The following is a 14048-nucleotide window of genomic DNA, read 5'->3' as shown; positions in this document are numbered from 1 at the left end:
ATAAAATCTCCCTAAACCTTGTCAGTTACCTTTTCACGGCACTATATCTCGCCTATCTACATTCAGAAAGAAACTAAACTCTCATACTATCTGGATGTGTGGTTAATAAATATACATGTCTTGGTTTAATTATTGATAGTACTTTTAATTGGAAACATATGTTCAAGTAAATTAAAAAACTTCGTTGAAAATATTATAATTTTAAATAAACTTTAACTTAAAATGATTGGTATAGGTCCGTTTGGCGGTACGGGGTGAGGGGCGACGGAGAGACGGCGACCGCCGACAAGCGCTAGCGCGTAATTGGTCAGCTTTCGGTTACCGCGCTGTGTATGGTCGTCTCTGGTCCTCGAAGTACAGTTGCGCTCATAGTTTTTTAAGTTTCGTCGCAGTAAAAATTATTTATATTTTTGATTCTATTCCGAACAAGTGTAAATAGTTTTATTTAAAAGGAAACATATATTTTATGCTAACTCATTTTACTCATTTGCAAGCGTACGCAGTCGGTGACGGATGTCGCCAGGTGACTTAAGAAACTACCTTAGAGTAGGAGTTGCCGAGTTTGAATGTCTATTGAAATGTTATATAGTAATTTATATTATTATATGTAATTTAATAGTTACTCCATACATTCAATATGGCAATAAATATGGCATGTCTCGGTACAAATCAAGAACAGAACCAGGCTGGCACACTTTAGTATGTTGTCATTAGAGAATCGCAGAAAATTTATCGATACATCGTTTGCAGCTAAGATATTCTATAATAAGATTGATTGTCCGAACCTTCTTTCTAAATTTAAGATTCATGTACCCTCTCGATACCCCAGGCATCCCATTTGTCCCTCTTTTCCGTAGAACGCGTTTTGGTCAAAGCTCTCCGATATCCAGATTAAGCATTCTGATAAACAAGCTGGGTCTATAATATAATATCGTTGACAAACTTTATCTATAAAAAATAAAAAACATTCCAAAGTACTTTTTTTTTCTTGCGAACACGCCATGGTGCATGCGGCCACAGCAAACAAATACGAACGAACGTCTTTGCTCTGCGGCTGCCGCGCGCTGTAATGGCGCTGACTGAACAGTGAACGGTTAAGCATGCTAAGTCTTATTACACTACTCGATATTCAGCAAGTAAGCACCGCCGAACCCATTCGGTCAGTCTAATTAGACAGGCTAACTTGCTAACTCTAAAGTGCTTATTACACTATGCGATATTCAGACTGTCTGAGTAAGACTGTCTTAAAATCTAATTAGCAAGCTCGCTATTACACTGGACTGAATACCGCATGCTAACTCGACATTTTACTCATTTGCAAAGCGTACGTAGTCGGTGACGGATGTCGCCATGTGACTTAAGAAACTACCTTAGAGTAGGAGTTGCCGAGTTTGAATGACTATTAAAATGTTATATTAGTAATTTATATTATTATATGTAATTTAATAGATACTCCATACATTCAATATGGCAATAAAAATGGCATGTCTCGGTACAAATCAAGAACAGAACCAGGCTGGCACACTTTAGTATGTTGTCATTAGAGAATCGCAGAAAATTTATTTAAATTTATTGACACATCGTTTGCAGCTAAGATATTCTATAATAAGATTGATTGTCCGAACCTTCTTTCTAAATTTAAGATTCATGTTTGTTTTTACCAATGTATCAGTGTGTCGAGCGTTGGCTTACTTTATCTATAAAAAATAAAAAACATTCCAAAGTACTTTTTTTTTCTTGCGAACACGCCATGGTGCACGCGGCCACAGAAATCAAACATGTACAAACGTCTTTGCTCTGCGACTGCCGCGCGCTGACTGAATGGTTTTAGGTTTAGCGTGCTAAGTCTTATTACACTACACGATATTCAGCAAGTAAGCCAGTAAGCACCGCCGAACCCATTCGGTCGGTCTAATTAGACAGGCTAACTGGCTAACTCTTATTACATTAGGCTGAATCTTAGTAAGACAGTCTGAATATCGCATAGTGTAATAAGCCTCTTATTACATTATGCTAAATCTTAGTAAGACTGTCTGAATATCGCGTAGTGTAATAAGCACTTAACTACTGACTGACTAGAAATGAATACCCATAAAACATAACGTTAAGTCACGCTCGCGCCCAGTCCCGCCGTGCTTTTCTTGTATTAGCTCGACATAATGTAAATGCAGAATGGACAACCTCATATACATTACACCCAAAAGTCAGTTTTTTTAAGGGTTTAAAGGTATTTTTTAGTGAACCTGGGCATGTAATTACTTTGCTACATAATTTAAGTCAGATTTTATATGTATATAGTATAAAAACGTTACTTAATGTTTTCGTTTTGATTTTTTTAAACTATTTAGTTTGTATGGAATTTGTAGTGATGTAGACCTTCAGACACCAATGTTAAACACATTCATGTTTTTCATCAATATACTACATACAATATACAGTATACTGATAATATTCTCAATAACAATTAAGAATATTATCAGTATACAAAAAAATCCAGCGGTTAATAGGCGCCTTATTAACATGATTTAGAAATAGCTAAATATTTTTTTAGATTACATACTTACAAATGCTTATATATAAGAATAGCTAATATGATAATAGATAATTATTTCAAGAGCAATTAAAGCTGTTAAAAAATGTTTAATCTAAGCCAGGTTTTTTTTATTTAAGTACCAATAATCTTACTTATTTGTACAGAGAGAGATATATATATATGTGTGTGTATATATATATAAGATAAATCAAGTTAAATGGGTAAAATTGTTTTCTTAAAAATATATTTTCTCTGTCAACCCAAGAACAATCTAGAAGTATTGAAACTAAAATCATAATACCACTAAAAATAATAAGTATATAATAGTAATAATAAAAGTTCCTTCATATTTTATGAAATTTAATATTGACCAGCATTATCTTTCTTTATAAGTACCGATTAAAATTACATAATTGTTTCATATTCTCTTGATTTTTAATAATTCTATAAATTATAGAATATTTTTATATAGTTCTGCATCATATACAATATAACAATTGTGATGTTTTCACTAGCATTCAACCTTGGATATTTAATTATCAGCAACCTTGTCTAGGCTTCAGTCTCCATTATATCAAATTTCAAACAAATCTAGCTTTTATATTAGATTTAGATTAGGTATTCCTGTTCTGTAACCAATTGATGCTCCAATATAATTCAACAACCTCAAAGCTAAATGTTCTACTTCATCCATTTTTGCAACATTTGCATTTATCATTTCTAATTTGTTTTCTTTACAAAATGATAAAACGTCACTTGTATTCACAGCCATTGAATCAACAGAAAGGCCACAAGGATTAACCAATACCACTCGACGCATTTTTAAATCTGGGTGGACTTTATCTAGCATTTTCTTTACCCATTCAATACAAAAAATGGTGCTTAAATCTATAGCAATGACCATGAAATCTATTCCAACCCTTCCTGTAACATCAGACTGACTGATGATCCTTTCCAAATCTATACAGCGTAGAACAATAATTTTCCATTTAAAGTCTTCTTTTCTGTGAACGTGGATCAAAGCTTCTGATATATTCTCAACTATATCACGGTTTACAGCAAGAACAACAATAGTTAAACCGTTTTTATATGATGTTTGACCTACCCATGGGGCAGTGAGTCTGTTATCTTCCTCTATGTTAGACATGTTGAGTAACGGTCAAGACTGTTTATAAAACACGGTCAAACATACGGTAACATATTTACGCGACAAATTGAAAATCAATCTAATTAAATTTAAAATTTTGTTGTTGTGATTATTTAAACTTCCTGTTAACAGTTGTCGTTAAATCAAAATTTTATAACGCTAATTAGTCAAATGTCAAAAGTGAAACTGTCATAGTGAGTAGTCAGCTCATTGCTCAATAGAACCGTCGTAATCGTATTATAGAATATAGAGTACAGACTTATGTAGCTGTAGCTGTGTGCAGTGTGCACTGTGCGCAGCGACAATTGATAAGTAATTAGTATTTATTAAAGTGTAAACATTGTAAACATTAATCACCTACAAGTACAATTATTAACAGGGTGCAACCTTACGACAGTACAACGCGAGGGGAATAAAAAAATAATATTTACATTATCACAAAGTCTGTATCGGATTTTTCTATAGTTTTTAAGTTTAATAAATTATCAAAATCGGTATAACTTCATAATATCATATTTTTCCCAATGTTTACCAGCCCAAAGTAACGACTAAAGCCGAAAGCTAGTAGAGCAAAATGAGTCGTCGAAATGAAAAATTTCCTGATAACGGTTTTGAAGCATGGGGTGGTTATATGCAAGCCAAAATCTCAAAACTGGAAGAGCAATTTTCCTCAAAAGCTTCTAAAGAAAATCAAGTTTCTGATATATTTAAGGGTATTAGTATCTTTGTCAATGGTTACACAGTACCTACAGCTGACGAACTTAAAGATTTAATGGCTCAACATGGTGGTGTTTATCATACATATCAACGACATGAAGATATTGTTATTGCTTCAAATTTACCAGATACAAAAGTAAAGAATATGTCCCTAGCAAATATTGTAAAACCTGAATGGATTACTAAGAGCATAGCATCTAATCAGCTGCTGGATTATAAAGATTTTTTACTTTATTCTAACAAACATTCCCAGCCTAAGTTAAAATTCCAAAAATCTATGAGAATGAGCATTGATAAAAAAAATAAAGAATTATCAAATAATAGTTGGGTTGAACCATTTCATAAATTAGATATTGAAAGGCCTCTTCCAGATTCTAGTTGTGGCTTTATGGATTCTACAAACTCTTTAATAGATAAAAATACAGACACTTGTACTAAAACTGCAGTGGATCCAGATTTTATAACTGAATTCTATAGTAATTCAAGGTTACACCATATATCTCAACTTGGTGCATGTTTTAAGCAATATATCAATGATTTACGGGAAGAAAGCAACTATATATTTGCTGCACAAACAAATTTAAGAGATAGAATAAAATCATATAATCATCTTAGCAGTTTTTCCATGAATTTTGAATATAATAAAATAATTATGCACATTGATATGGATTGTTTTTTTGTATCTGTTGGTTTGAGGAAACATCCTGAATTAAAAGGTAAACCTGTAGCTGTGACTCACTCAAAAGGTGGCCAAAGTCAAACGAAGAGAACAGGAGTTAATAGATCTGTAGAGTTTGAGCTCTATAGGCAAAAACAAGCTGAAAAACTGACAAAAGCTGGTCTTGCCATTAACAATATTGAAATTTCTACTCGAATAGATAATATTGGTGATGAAGATAACAAATTTGGTTCGATGAGTGAAATAGCTTCTTGTTCGTATGAAGCAAGAGCAAAAGGCATCCATAATGGAATGTTTTTGGGAGCTGCTTTAAGACTGTGTCCAGAGTTACAAACTATCCCATATGACTTTGAAGGTTACAAAGAAGTAGCTTATACACTATATAACACAATTGCTCAATATACACTGGATATTGAAGCAGTGTCTTGTGATGAAATGTATGTGCATTGTACAGATCTCTTAAAAAATCTTAATGTCAGTCCTGAAGATTTTGCAACAGTATTGAGAGAGGAGATTAGAGAAAAAACTGGATGTCCATGTTCTACAGGTTTTGGAGGGAATCGCCTTCAGGCCAGATTGGCAACAAAGCAAGCTAAACCAAATGGACAATTTTTTTTAACTGCTAATCTTATTGAAGATTTTATGTTTGACATCAATCTCAAAGATTTACCAGGTGTTGGTAGACAAACATCTCAAAAATTAGAATCACTGGGTCATAAAACATGTGGATCACTACAATCATTAACTTTGGCATCTTTACAACAACATTTAGGTAATAAGACTGGAGCACAGCTCTTTGATCAGTGTCGTGGGCGTGATCGAAACCCATTGACATACCATACAGTCAGAAAGTCTGTTTCTGCTGAAGTCAACTATGGTATCCGTTTTCAAACAAATGATCAATGCTATAAATTTCTGAATCAGCTATCCGTAGAAGTTCAGTCCAGAATGCAACAGTTTAAAGTAAAAGGGAAGTGCATTACTTTAAAACTAATGGTGAGATCAGAAGAAGCTCCAGTTGAAACAGCAAAGTTTTTAGGTCATGGTTTTTGTGATGTCATAAATAAGTCTGTTTCATTGCTAGACGCAACTAATGACTCTCAAGTAATACTCCAAGAAGTAATATCACTTTGCAAAAAACTCAATATAGATCCGAAAGAAATGCGAGGTATTGGAATACAAGTAACAAAACTAGAACAATTAAATGACAAACTACAAAAATCTAAAGGTGCCATAAGTAAATTTTTAACTAATGTAACAAAAGATGAAAAAAAAGATAAACTTAATTTGTGTTTGAAAAATGATTCAGTTTCACCTAAACAGCCTGTGGTGTCACCTAGAAGAAAATCACCTATACTTGGAACTAGTAGATCACCTAATAAACGAAAAGGAAGACCACCAAAAATCTTAAAACTGAATACATCTAAAAATCTTATGGACAAGTTCTTGCAGTGCCCAGCAATTAAAAATGAATTTAAAAGTCCAATCAAAAATAAGTTTAACGATATAGAGGAACCAAAGAAGAATATTGAAAATATAGAAACAAAAAGAATTGTTAAGTCAGGATTACTGGGGTTATCATGGAAACAAGTCCGTGAATTACTTAGGGCTTGGTTTGATAGTGGACAGCCACCAAAGCAGTGTGATGTAAATATGATCATTTCCTATATGGAAGATATGATCTGCAATAGGAATATAGATAAGTTATATATTTTAATAAACTTTTTTAGAAGAAGGATACATGAGATTAATAATGAGATATGGAATGAAGTTCTAAATTATGTTATGGAACAAGTTCAGAGTTCAATGATGGTTGTGTATAATAAAAGGTTACATTTTGAAGATTGAATTTAAATAAAACAAGTTCTATATTTACCTTTTACTTTATTTCATATAGTGTTTCATGTCCTAGCACTACAAAGAAAAAACATTATTCCAGAGACACAGGTTGTGTCAAATAATACTGCCCTAAACTAATTTCATGTGGCAGGTATAGGCTAAAGCTAATTATTGGAAGGTACTAGTAAACAAGGCAAGTACAGATTAAAAACAGTATAAAACATTCATGCATACAAAACGGTAACCACATTTATATTAGTATGTACGTACATGTACTATGCTCATATTATGTTGAAAATGGCAGTTAGTATCACTTAGTCAGCATATGCACATTAATCCCATTAGCATTTCACATGAAAAGCCAGTCAATTTAAAATTTGGTGTCCTAAACTTGATGGTCAATTTAAGTAGATAATTTTTAATTATAATTATTATCACAGATGCTTCATTGCGAAAACTATAGAGGCATAATACAATCTGCCCTTCATGTAAATGTTTATTTTAGAATTTCAATAAGAATGAACCTTTTTGTGTAAAACTTAATGGCCCAATAAACAAGTTCATAAGATTTGTATCCTTTGTGTACAGCGAATACTTAATCATCAAAAAATAACTGTGCTTGGGACTTCATCTTTTAGGGCGAATTATATCTTAAAGTAAAAAAAATTGTGCTTCAATAATCAAGCTAAGCTTGTAATGAAAACTTACAACTGATTTGTGACAAACAAAATATTGTTACAGTTAACTACAATTTGTTAGTAAGTAGATAATATATCATGATTTAATTTTAGTATATTATCACTATAATTTGAAGACAAATTATAATCAGTGTAGACTAGAATTTTAACCAGAAGCAATATAATTTTTCAGTTATTGTATATTGATACAGTTAAACTCACAATTAAATCCAATTATAATTAGTAATATATACATACTTTTTTGTATTAGCAATATGACGAAAACAATGAATTTTGGCACTGCTTATAAACAAAAATTGTATTTCCACAGATTATAAAACAAATCTAGTCTCGATATTTCAAAATCAGTACAAAAAGTACAAAGCAGTGCAGATAACTATTTAAAGATAACTTATTTATTCGGAAACCATCTAGAAAGTCAAGTATCAACAGATGTAATAAATTTTCACAAAAAGGATTTCTTTCAAGCTTAAAAATATTGTCCCTATATTTAAGTATTTGTAAGTGGCCTCACGCAGTAGAATTAGATGATATAGAGTGCTTGAATTTCGAGTCTATAATTATTTCGTCCCCTGAAGACATGTTGTACGAATATAGCTGTTTCGTCGGATATTTCATTTCTTCCGGACCCTGAAAATAATTATCATAAAGGATTCGTCTGCTTGAATTTAGAAAAACATTATGTTCATGTATTTTTCAGCAGATACAATAGATTTATTTAAAGTAAAACAAAACCATTTTCATATCCAGTAACTTTAAATGAATTCTTTATATCTTACCCACATTTATTACATATGATTGTGAATAATACAGAGAAATAATAATTGTGCTTACCTGTGAGTCCCTCAGTTCTTGGTCAACATAGAACAATCTCATCTTGGAAGCGGGGAATCCAGCCAAACGTTCCAATCGCGTTTTTAAATCCGCTACAGTTCTGAAAGTAATTGGCCAATACTGTTTATAATAAAAAAAAGCAAAGGCTTTAACACATTTCTGACATTTTTGGATTTAAATATTTTATGCTAGTCCTAAAATATTTTGTTTGAAAACGGCTCCGCAAATTATTGAAGGGTAAAAAGAGTTAATCGGTTTGTATACGTTTAATAACGCACGCGGCCTAGGTAAAAAGTATTGACACTTGTTAATATATATGTATGTATGTATGTATTAATTTTTCAAAATGACCTCCGTCGATATTAAATTAAAGACTTTCTCCTCAGATCATTGTCTATGGTGATGTTGGATTCGATTACTGGCGAAAAATTCCGCGTTATTTTAATGACATTCGGCAGTTGAAAGTGACAATTAAACAAGACTAATAAAATTCAAAGGCAAAATTTTCAAAACGATCTACAACTTTCATTCCATATCAGTATATTTACCCTCATTAATACAACGAAACGATGCTATTCTTCATTATGTTGATGAAACTTTTTATATACCTGTAAACATCAACAGTCCTCACTTCGCTGGTGTCTCCACACGTAAAGGTAATTTGCACTCGCTTTTCTGGTCTCAGGTCAACGGAAACCAACGGGTCGAGCTTACCGTGAACACCCACTAACTCCCAATATCTGAAAATAAAGTATACATTAATACTAAATTTAAAAAAATACAGATTAAATTATTGTCATCTTTTCCCCATAACAGCAGTGGTAAGGGAAGCTATAGAACGTACAAAGTGAGGAGATATATATAGTCGTTAATTCAAGAACTAATATTGACAAATTAAATATACCACATAACGGTTTTGAAGTAATTTGAATGATGTGTTTTAAATTATAATGAAAATGTCAGACGATACCATCGCCATTGCTGCGATATACGCAAACAATCTAGTAATCATATATTAGATTGTTTCCGGTGCTCAGAATATCAATACATCAATACAGGCTCGTAGGCATCCATACTCAGACAATATACACGAGTAGTCTATGGGTCGACTATACTGTCGGGTCGCTAACTGCCATGCGTGTTCAATACAATAATCTTTTAAGGATGCTCTTCGAACTGCCTCGTTTCTGTTGTGCTTCAAAGATGTTCGCCCAAATCCGTACAAATGATTTCTGGGATATGGAGCTATCGGAACAGCATCTTGAAGACTGTGAGATGACTTGTCTTCGCCTATTATGAGACATTTTGTGCGTACACTTGTCGGTAAAGATCGACTGGTGTATGCGCATAGGCTTCTTCAAGAGTTTTTTTTTTAATTTTATTTTAATATACTAACGCTAGTCTGTAAATTTATACTAACATAACGATGGATTATTTTATCTGAACAAATAAATAAATAATAAAATAATAATAATAATATGCCAAATGGTTACCAGCTAATTTTGTTACTTCCAATAGGGGGACAAATTAGAACTTTTCATAGATGTAGTTGATATCGTAAACTTGAAATCAAGCGGTACAAAAACTCAACAATAAATTCCAAATATTATATATTATACGCTATTACAGAATAGTCGTTAGTTCTGCCGAAAATGTAATCGTTGCATCAAACAATAAATCACGCTCTGCTAATTCTTACAATGACACGATGTTGATTACGTAAAACAAATATGCAGCCTCGTAAGATGTAGTAATGTATAAAATGTTTAATTTTTATGTAACATCGCCACCCATAGACACTCATATTGTCAGAGGACTCGTAATTGTGTTGCTGGCCTTTAAGAATTGGTACGCTCTTTTCTCGCTCCGTATTGCCTTGCTGAGAAAATCAAGTTTTTTAGAAGCTTATTTATTTTTATATGTATTCCAATGCTGGCTGTGGTTTCGAAGGGTCTTCGAAGGGAAAAGTAACAATTTTATTTGAAAATCTAGAGCTCGTGCTCGATAATCACTACATTTTTATGCTCACATGCTTGATACCAATTAATAAGCGTGTAATACATTTTGAAATATACATAATAATACTTTTCCTCTTCATATTTAAACCTATAAATTAGCGTTTCTCAATTTTCGCAACGCACGCCTACAATTTCCATTTATGAAGAGCCTTCGACGAATGAATTGTTAATTAATCCTATTGTGACACGAATAATCGTATAATAACCAGATTGTTTACTTTCATTCATACAAATTTGTTAATTTTGGTTAGGAATAATAAAAAAAATGTGCGTCTTGGCCTATAACTTTACATGTTTTCTGATAGTTTAACACTTCTTCACTTTTATATAAAACTTCTAAAACACGATTTCATTCTTTCATTATTACGTACTATAAAGCTAACGAGTATCTAGTTGATAAAAGGGCTATGTTCAAAGTAACGAAGTGCAAATAAATAAGTAGGTAAATATGGTTGTGACAAAATTGATTTACCGTGTTAGACTAGCCCGTGTCTAGCAACTACAATATTTTCGTACATGGCGCATGTTTACAATAATTTTAACCAATTTTTTTTAAAAACTCACTATCAGAAACATACAGTAGTAATAACAACTTTTATTATATTTGATAATAACGTACCGATCCGGCCTGTCAGCCTCCGGTTTCTCCATGTAATATCTGATGAAGGCTCTTTCCGCCGCATCTCTCTCCTCTGGTGGGACAGCACCACCCCCATTTAAGGTTCTTACATGTGGCAGCCTCGCTACTAAAAGTAATCTTCGTTCGTGCTCCGTAGATTCTACACGCTCCCAGAGGGGCCAACCCTGAAATTAATGTTTTGTAGTAAGTAATAATTATTTAGGGTCTTTTAAGATGAGGACGTGCTAATTCTTAAAAGGCCGGCGACGCACTCGCGAGACCTCTGGCATTGTTCATTGCTCTTCACGGATGAATCAGAAAAAATTCCGTATCATTTTAATAAATTACCCCTAAAAATTGCCTGATATAATATGGTAGGTAATATATCTAATTTCGGAGACAGGTCTTGGACTAACGCGGTGTCCTGCGTACAACGCGACGCGACGCGACGCAATACGACGCGACGTAATGCGACGCGATGCTACACGCGACAAATGTCCTACGTAATTTATTTAATACGACGCGTTGCGACGCTGCGAACGCGACCAAAGCAATCAAATCAACGGCATACCCTACTTACGGCCTATGTGACAGTCTACGGCGAGACGCGACGTCACGCCGACTTGTTTTGAGGTTTTTACGATATTTTTTTAAGTCTATATTTTAAGTATGAATTTTCGAGCAAAATTGTACTGTACTTCTCCATGATTCGAGAAGTAATGACCAAATTACGTAGGACATTTGTCGCGTGTAGCATCGCGTCGCATTACGTCGCGTCGTGTCGCGTTGCGTCGCGTCGCGTCGTATACGCGGTGTCCTGCGTAAACGACGAATACAACGCGACGCGACGCTGCGAACGCGACCAACGCAATCAAATCAACGGCATACCCTACTTACGGCCTATGTGACAGTCTGCGGCGAGACGCGACGTCACGCTGACTTGTTTTGAGGTTTTTACGATATTTTTTTAAAAGTCTATATTTTAAGTATGAACTTTCGAGCAAAATTGTACTGTACTTCACCATGATTCGAGAAGTGATGACCAAATTACGTAGGACATTTGTCGCGTCGTGTTGCGTCGCGACGCGTCGTATTCGTCGCTTACGCAGGACACTGCGTAAGTTTCCAAAATATTGTTGACACATGGGTGTCATATTTACTCAGTCTCGACTCTGCATGTCACGTGAAGGCTTTAACGTAATTTAAAGTAATAAGTACTCGTACATATTAATCTAGAATCACATATAAGTCAATATAAATTTTAAACTTCGCCTTGATTACAACTCAATTTACATAAATTACTGTCAGTTTAGTTCGCCAATTTCACTGAGTCGATTTTTAGGGTCCTAAAGAGCGTACCAATTCTTAAAAGGCTGCCAACGCACTCGCGAGCCCTAGCATTGAGAGTGCCCATGGGCGGCGGTATAACTTAACATCAGGCCTCCTGCCCGTTTGCCCCCTGTTCTATAAAAAAAATTGTGTAGAAAGAATTTTTGCTCAACGATTAAAAAAAAAAGAAGTTTGATCCTTGTTTAACTCAAAACAGCTATCTGCGTCATTGCGACTGAAGCCGTGTACTAAGCCTTTGCTAAATTTACAGATTAAAAACAAATCCGGGTTCAATACCAAAACAAGTGCCATCAAAGATCGTTCACTGAATTAAAGAGTCACGACTGTACCAGGAATTATAATTTTAAACGAAGGCTATATCGAGAAGGTTTTCAAGGCTTTGACTACTTTCTATATAGGGAAGGCGTTTTTGTTTGCGGATTATTGTATTTAAGACGTGATCTATAGAAATACATATGGATATCGTCGATTAACTTTTTACTAGTACAAACTGGTGATGTTAACTGTCAAGTGGTTTATTACCATAGGTATAATAAAATCGTTATATTATTTGCAGGTTCTCGAACACACGAACATACTGTCAATACACTATACAACACTAAGGGTCTGTTTATTAATGTATGGATATGTTGTTAGTGTATGGATAAAGTACCAAATAGCTATGCAACACAAATTATTCGGAAGATAAAAGTTCCGAATAAGATACTTCGCATTTCATGACCAATAGCGCTTTCTGACGTATAAGTAGAATAAGTAATAAATAGCTTATTTGGAACCTATCCGGAGATCGTGAATCTGTTTCACTGAAGACTGTTGACGAACTTAACATTAGTTTAAGCTATTAATTAGTATTGTAGAAAATTAAGTCAATATAACATTACCTGTTAGCCATAATAATTGTATAGATTGTAGTTCATATAAAGTCGCACTTTTTTTCCCACATTTATAGGTTTTCGATTCCATTTTCGTATTTATGTATTAACTCTTTGATTTTTTATTATGATTTAAAGTAGCCCAACAGGCATGCGATAAGGCAGATCCTTATTAAGCAGACCGAGCCACTAGACCAACACAGCTCAACCTGCGCAATAAGTGTATAACAGAAAAAAAAACTAAAAGCAAATTTTAACAGCCATATGGGACCGACTCTATTTTGAATCCCACATTATCAAATGATGTTTTAATTAACTGTAATATTGTTTTGTGTTTTATTTTGGTTCTCTGATCGACATATTATATGCGATGAATCGAAAAGGTTTTTATAGTGTAAACATTAAAGAGTTAATATAAATAAAAATATTTATTACACATATAACATATATTGGACAAAACAATGCCAGCTGGAACTTATCGACAGCTTAGTTTCTTATAACAGAACTGTACTGGCCGCAACCCCATCTGATTATAAGTGTATGGGACGCTACACCTATCCAGAATAAAACCTGTTATATTAAGAGAATTATAGAGTTGACAATACTCTTCAAACATGTAATAAATTATTATTCACTTCCCTATGGAAATGACGACAGAATGAATAATTGGATTCATTGCGATAGGTAAGGATACTTTCACATTATAATATTATTATCTTATCAGAATAGTAGTTGCTTCTGG

General features: G+C 33.6%; 3 protein-coding genes across 3 annotated transcripts in view; 1 reads left to right on the top strand and 2 right to left on the bottom strand.

Moving 5' to 3' along the window:
* Positions 1-2876: 2876 nt before the first annotated feature.
* Positions 2877-3890, bottom strand: LOC110997709. Its single transcript, XM_022266029.2, has one exon. The coding sequence runs from the start codon at positions 3678-3680 to the stop codon at positions 3132-3134; it is 549 nt and encodes a 182-aa protein (XP_022121721.2). The 5' UTR covers positions 3681-3890; the 3' UTR covers positions 2877-3131.
* Positions 3891-3992: 102 nt separating this feature from the next.
* LOC110996326 (DNA repair protein Rev1) lies at positions 3993-6951 on the top strand. Its single transcript, XM_022263980.2, has one exon. It carries the CDS (start codon positions 4255-4257, stop codon positions 6922-6924), a length of 2670 nt encoding a protein of 889 aa, XP_022119672.2. The 5' UTR covers positions 3993-4254; the 3' UTR covers positions 6925-6951.
* LOC110996242 (tubulin-specific chaperone cofactor E-like protein) overlaps positions 6944-14048 on the bottom strand; it is a 25487-nt gene continuing 18382 nt past the window's right edge. The window contains exons 6-9 of the mRNA XM_045632356.1: positions 11085-11269; positions 9056-9187; positions 8448-8547; positions 6944-8243 (exon numbers count right to left, since the gene is read on the bottom strand). Of these exons, the coding sequence (XP_045488312.1) occupies positions 8124-8243; positions 8448-8547; positions 9056-9187; positions 11085-11269 (537 nt within the window). The 3' untranslated portion in view covers positions 6944-8123. The remainder of the gene's footprint in view (positions 8244-8447; positions 8548-9055; positions 9188-11084; positions 11270-14048) is intronic.

This window comes from Pieris rapae, chromosome 19 (assembly GCF_905147795.1).
Source record: "Pieris rapae chromosome 19, ilPieRapa1.1, whole genome shotgun sequence".
In the NCBI taxonomy this organism is placed as follows: domain Eukaryota; kingdom Metazoa; phylum Arthropoda; class Insecta; order Lepidoptera; family Pieridae; genus Pieris; species Pieris rapae.
This window is presented reverse-complemented; position numbering and strand designations above follow the sequence as displayed.

What these genes read in the sequence shown, in the direction of transcription:
- LOC110997709 (XM_022266029.2), bottom strand. Translation starts at nt 3,680, where the DNA reads ATGTCTAACATAGAGGAAGATAACAGACTCACTGCCCCATGGGTAGGT.
- LOC110996326 (XM_022263980.2), top strand. Translation starts at nt 4,255, where the DNA reads ATGAGTCGTCGAAATGAAAAATTTCCTGATAACGGTTTTGAAGCATGG.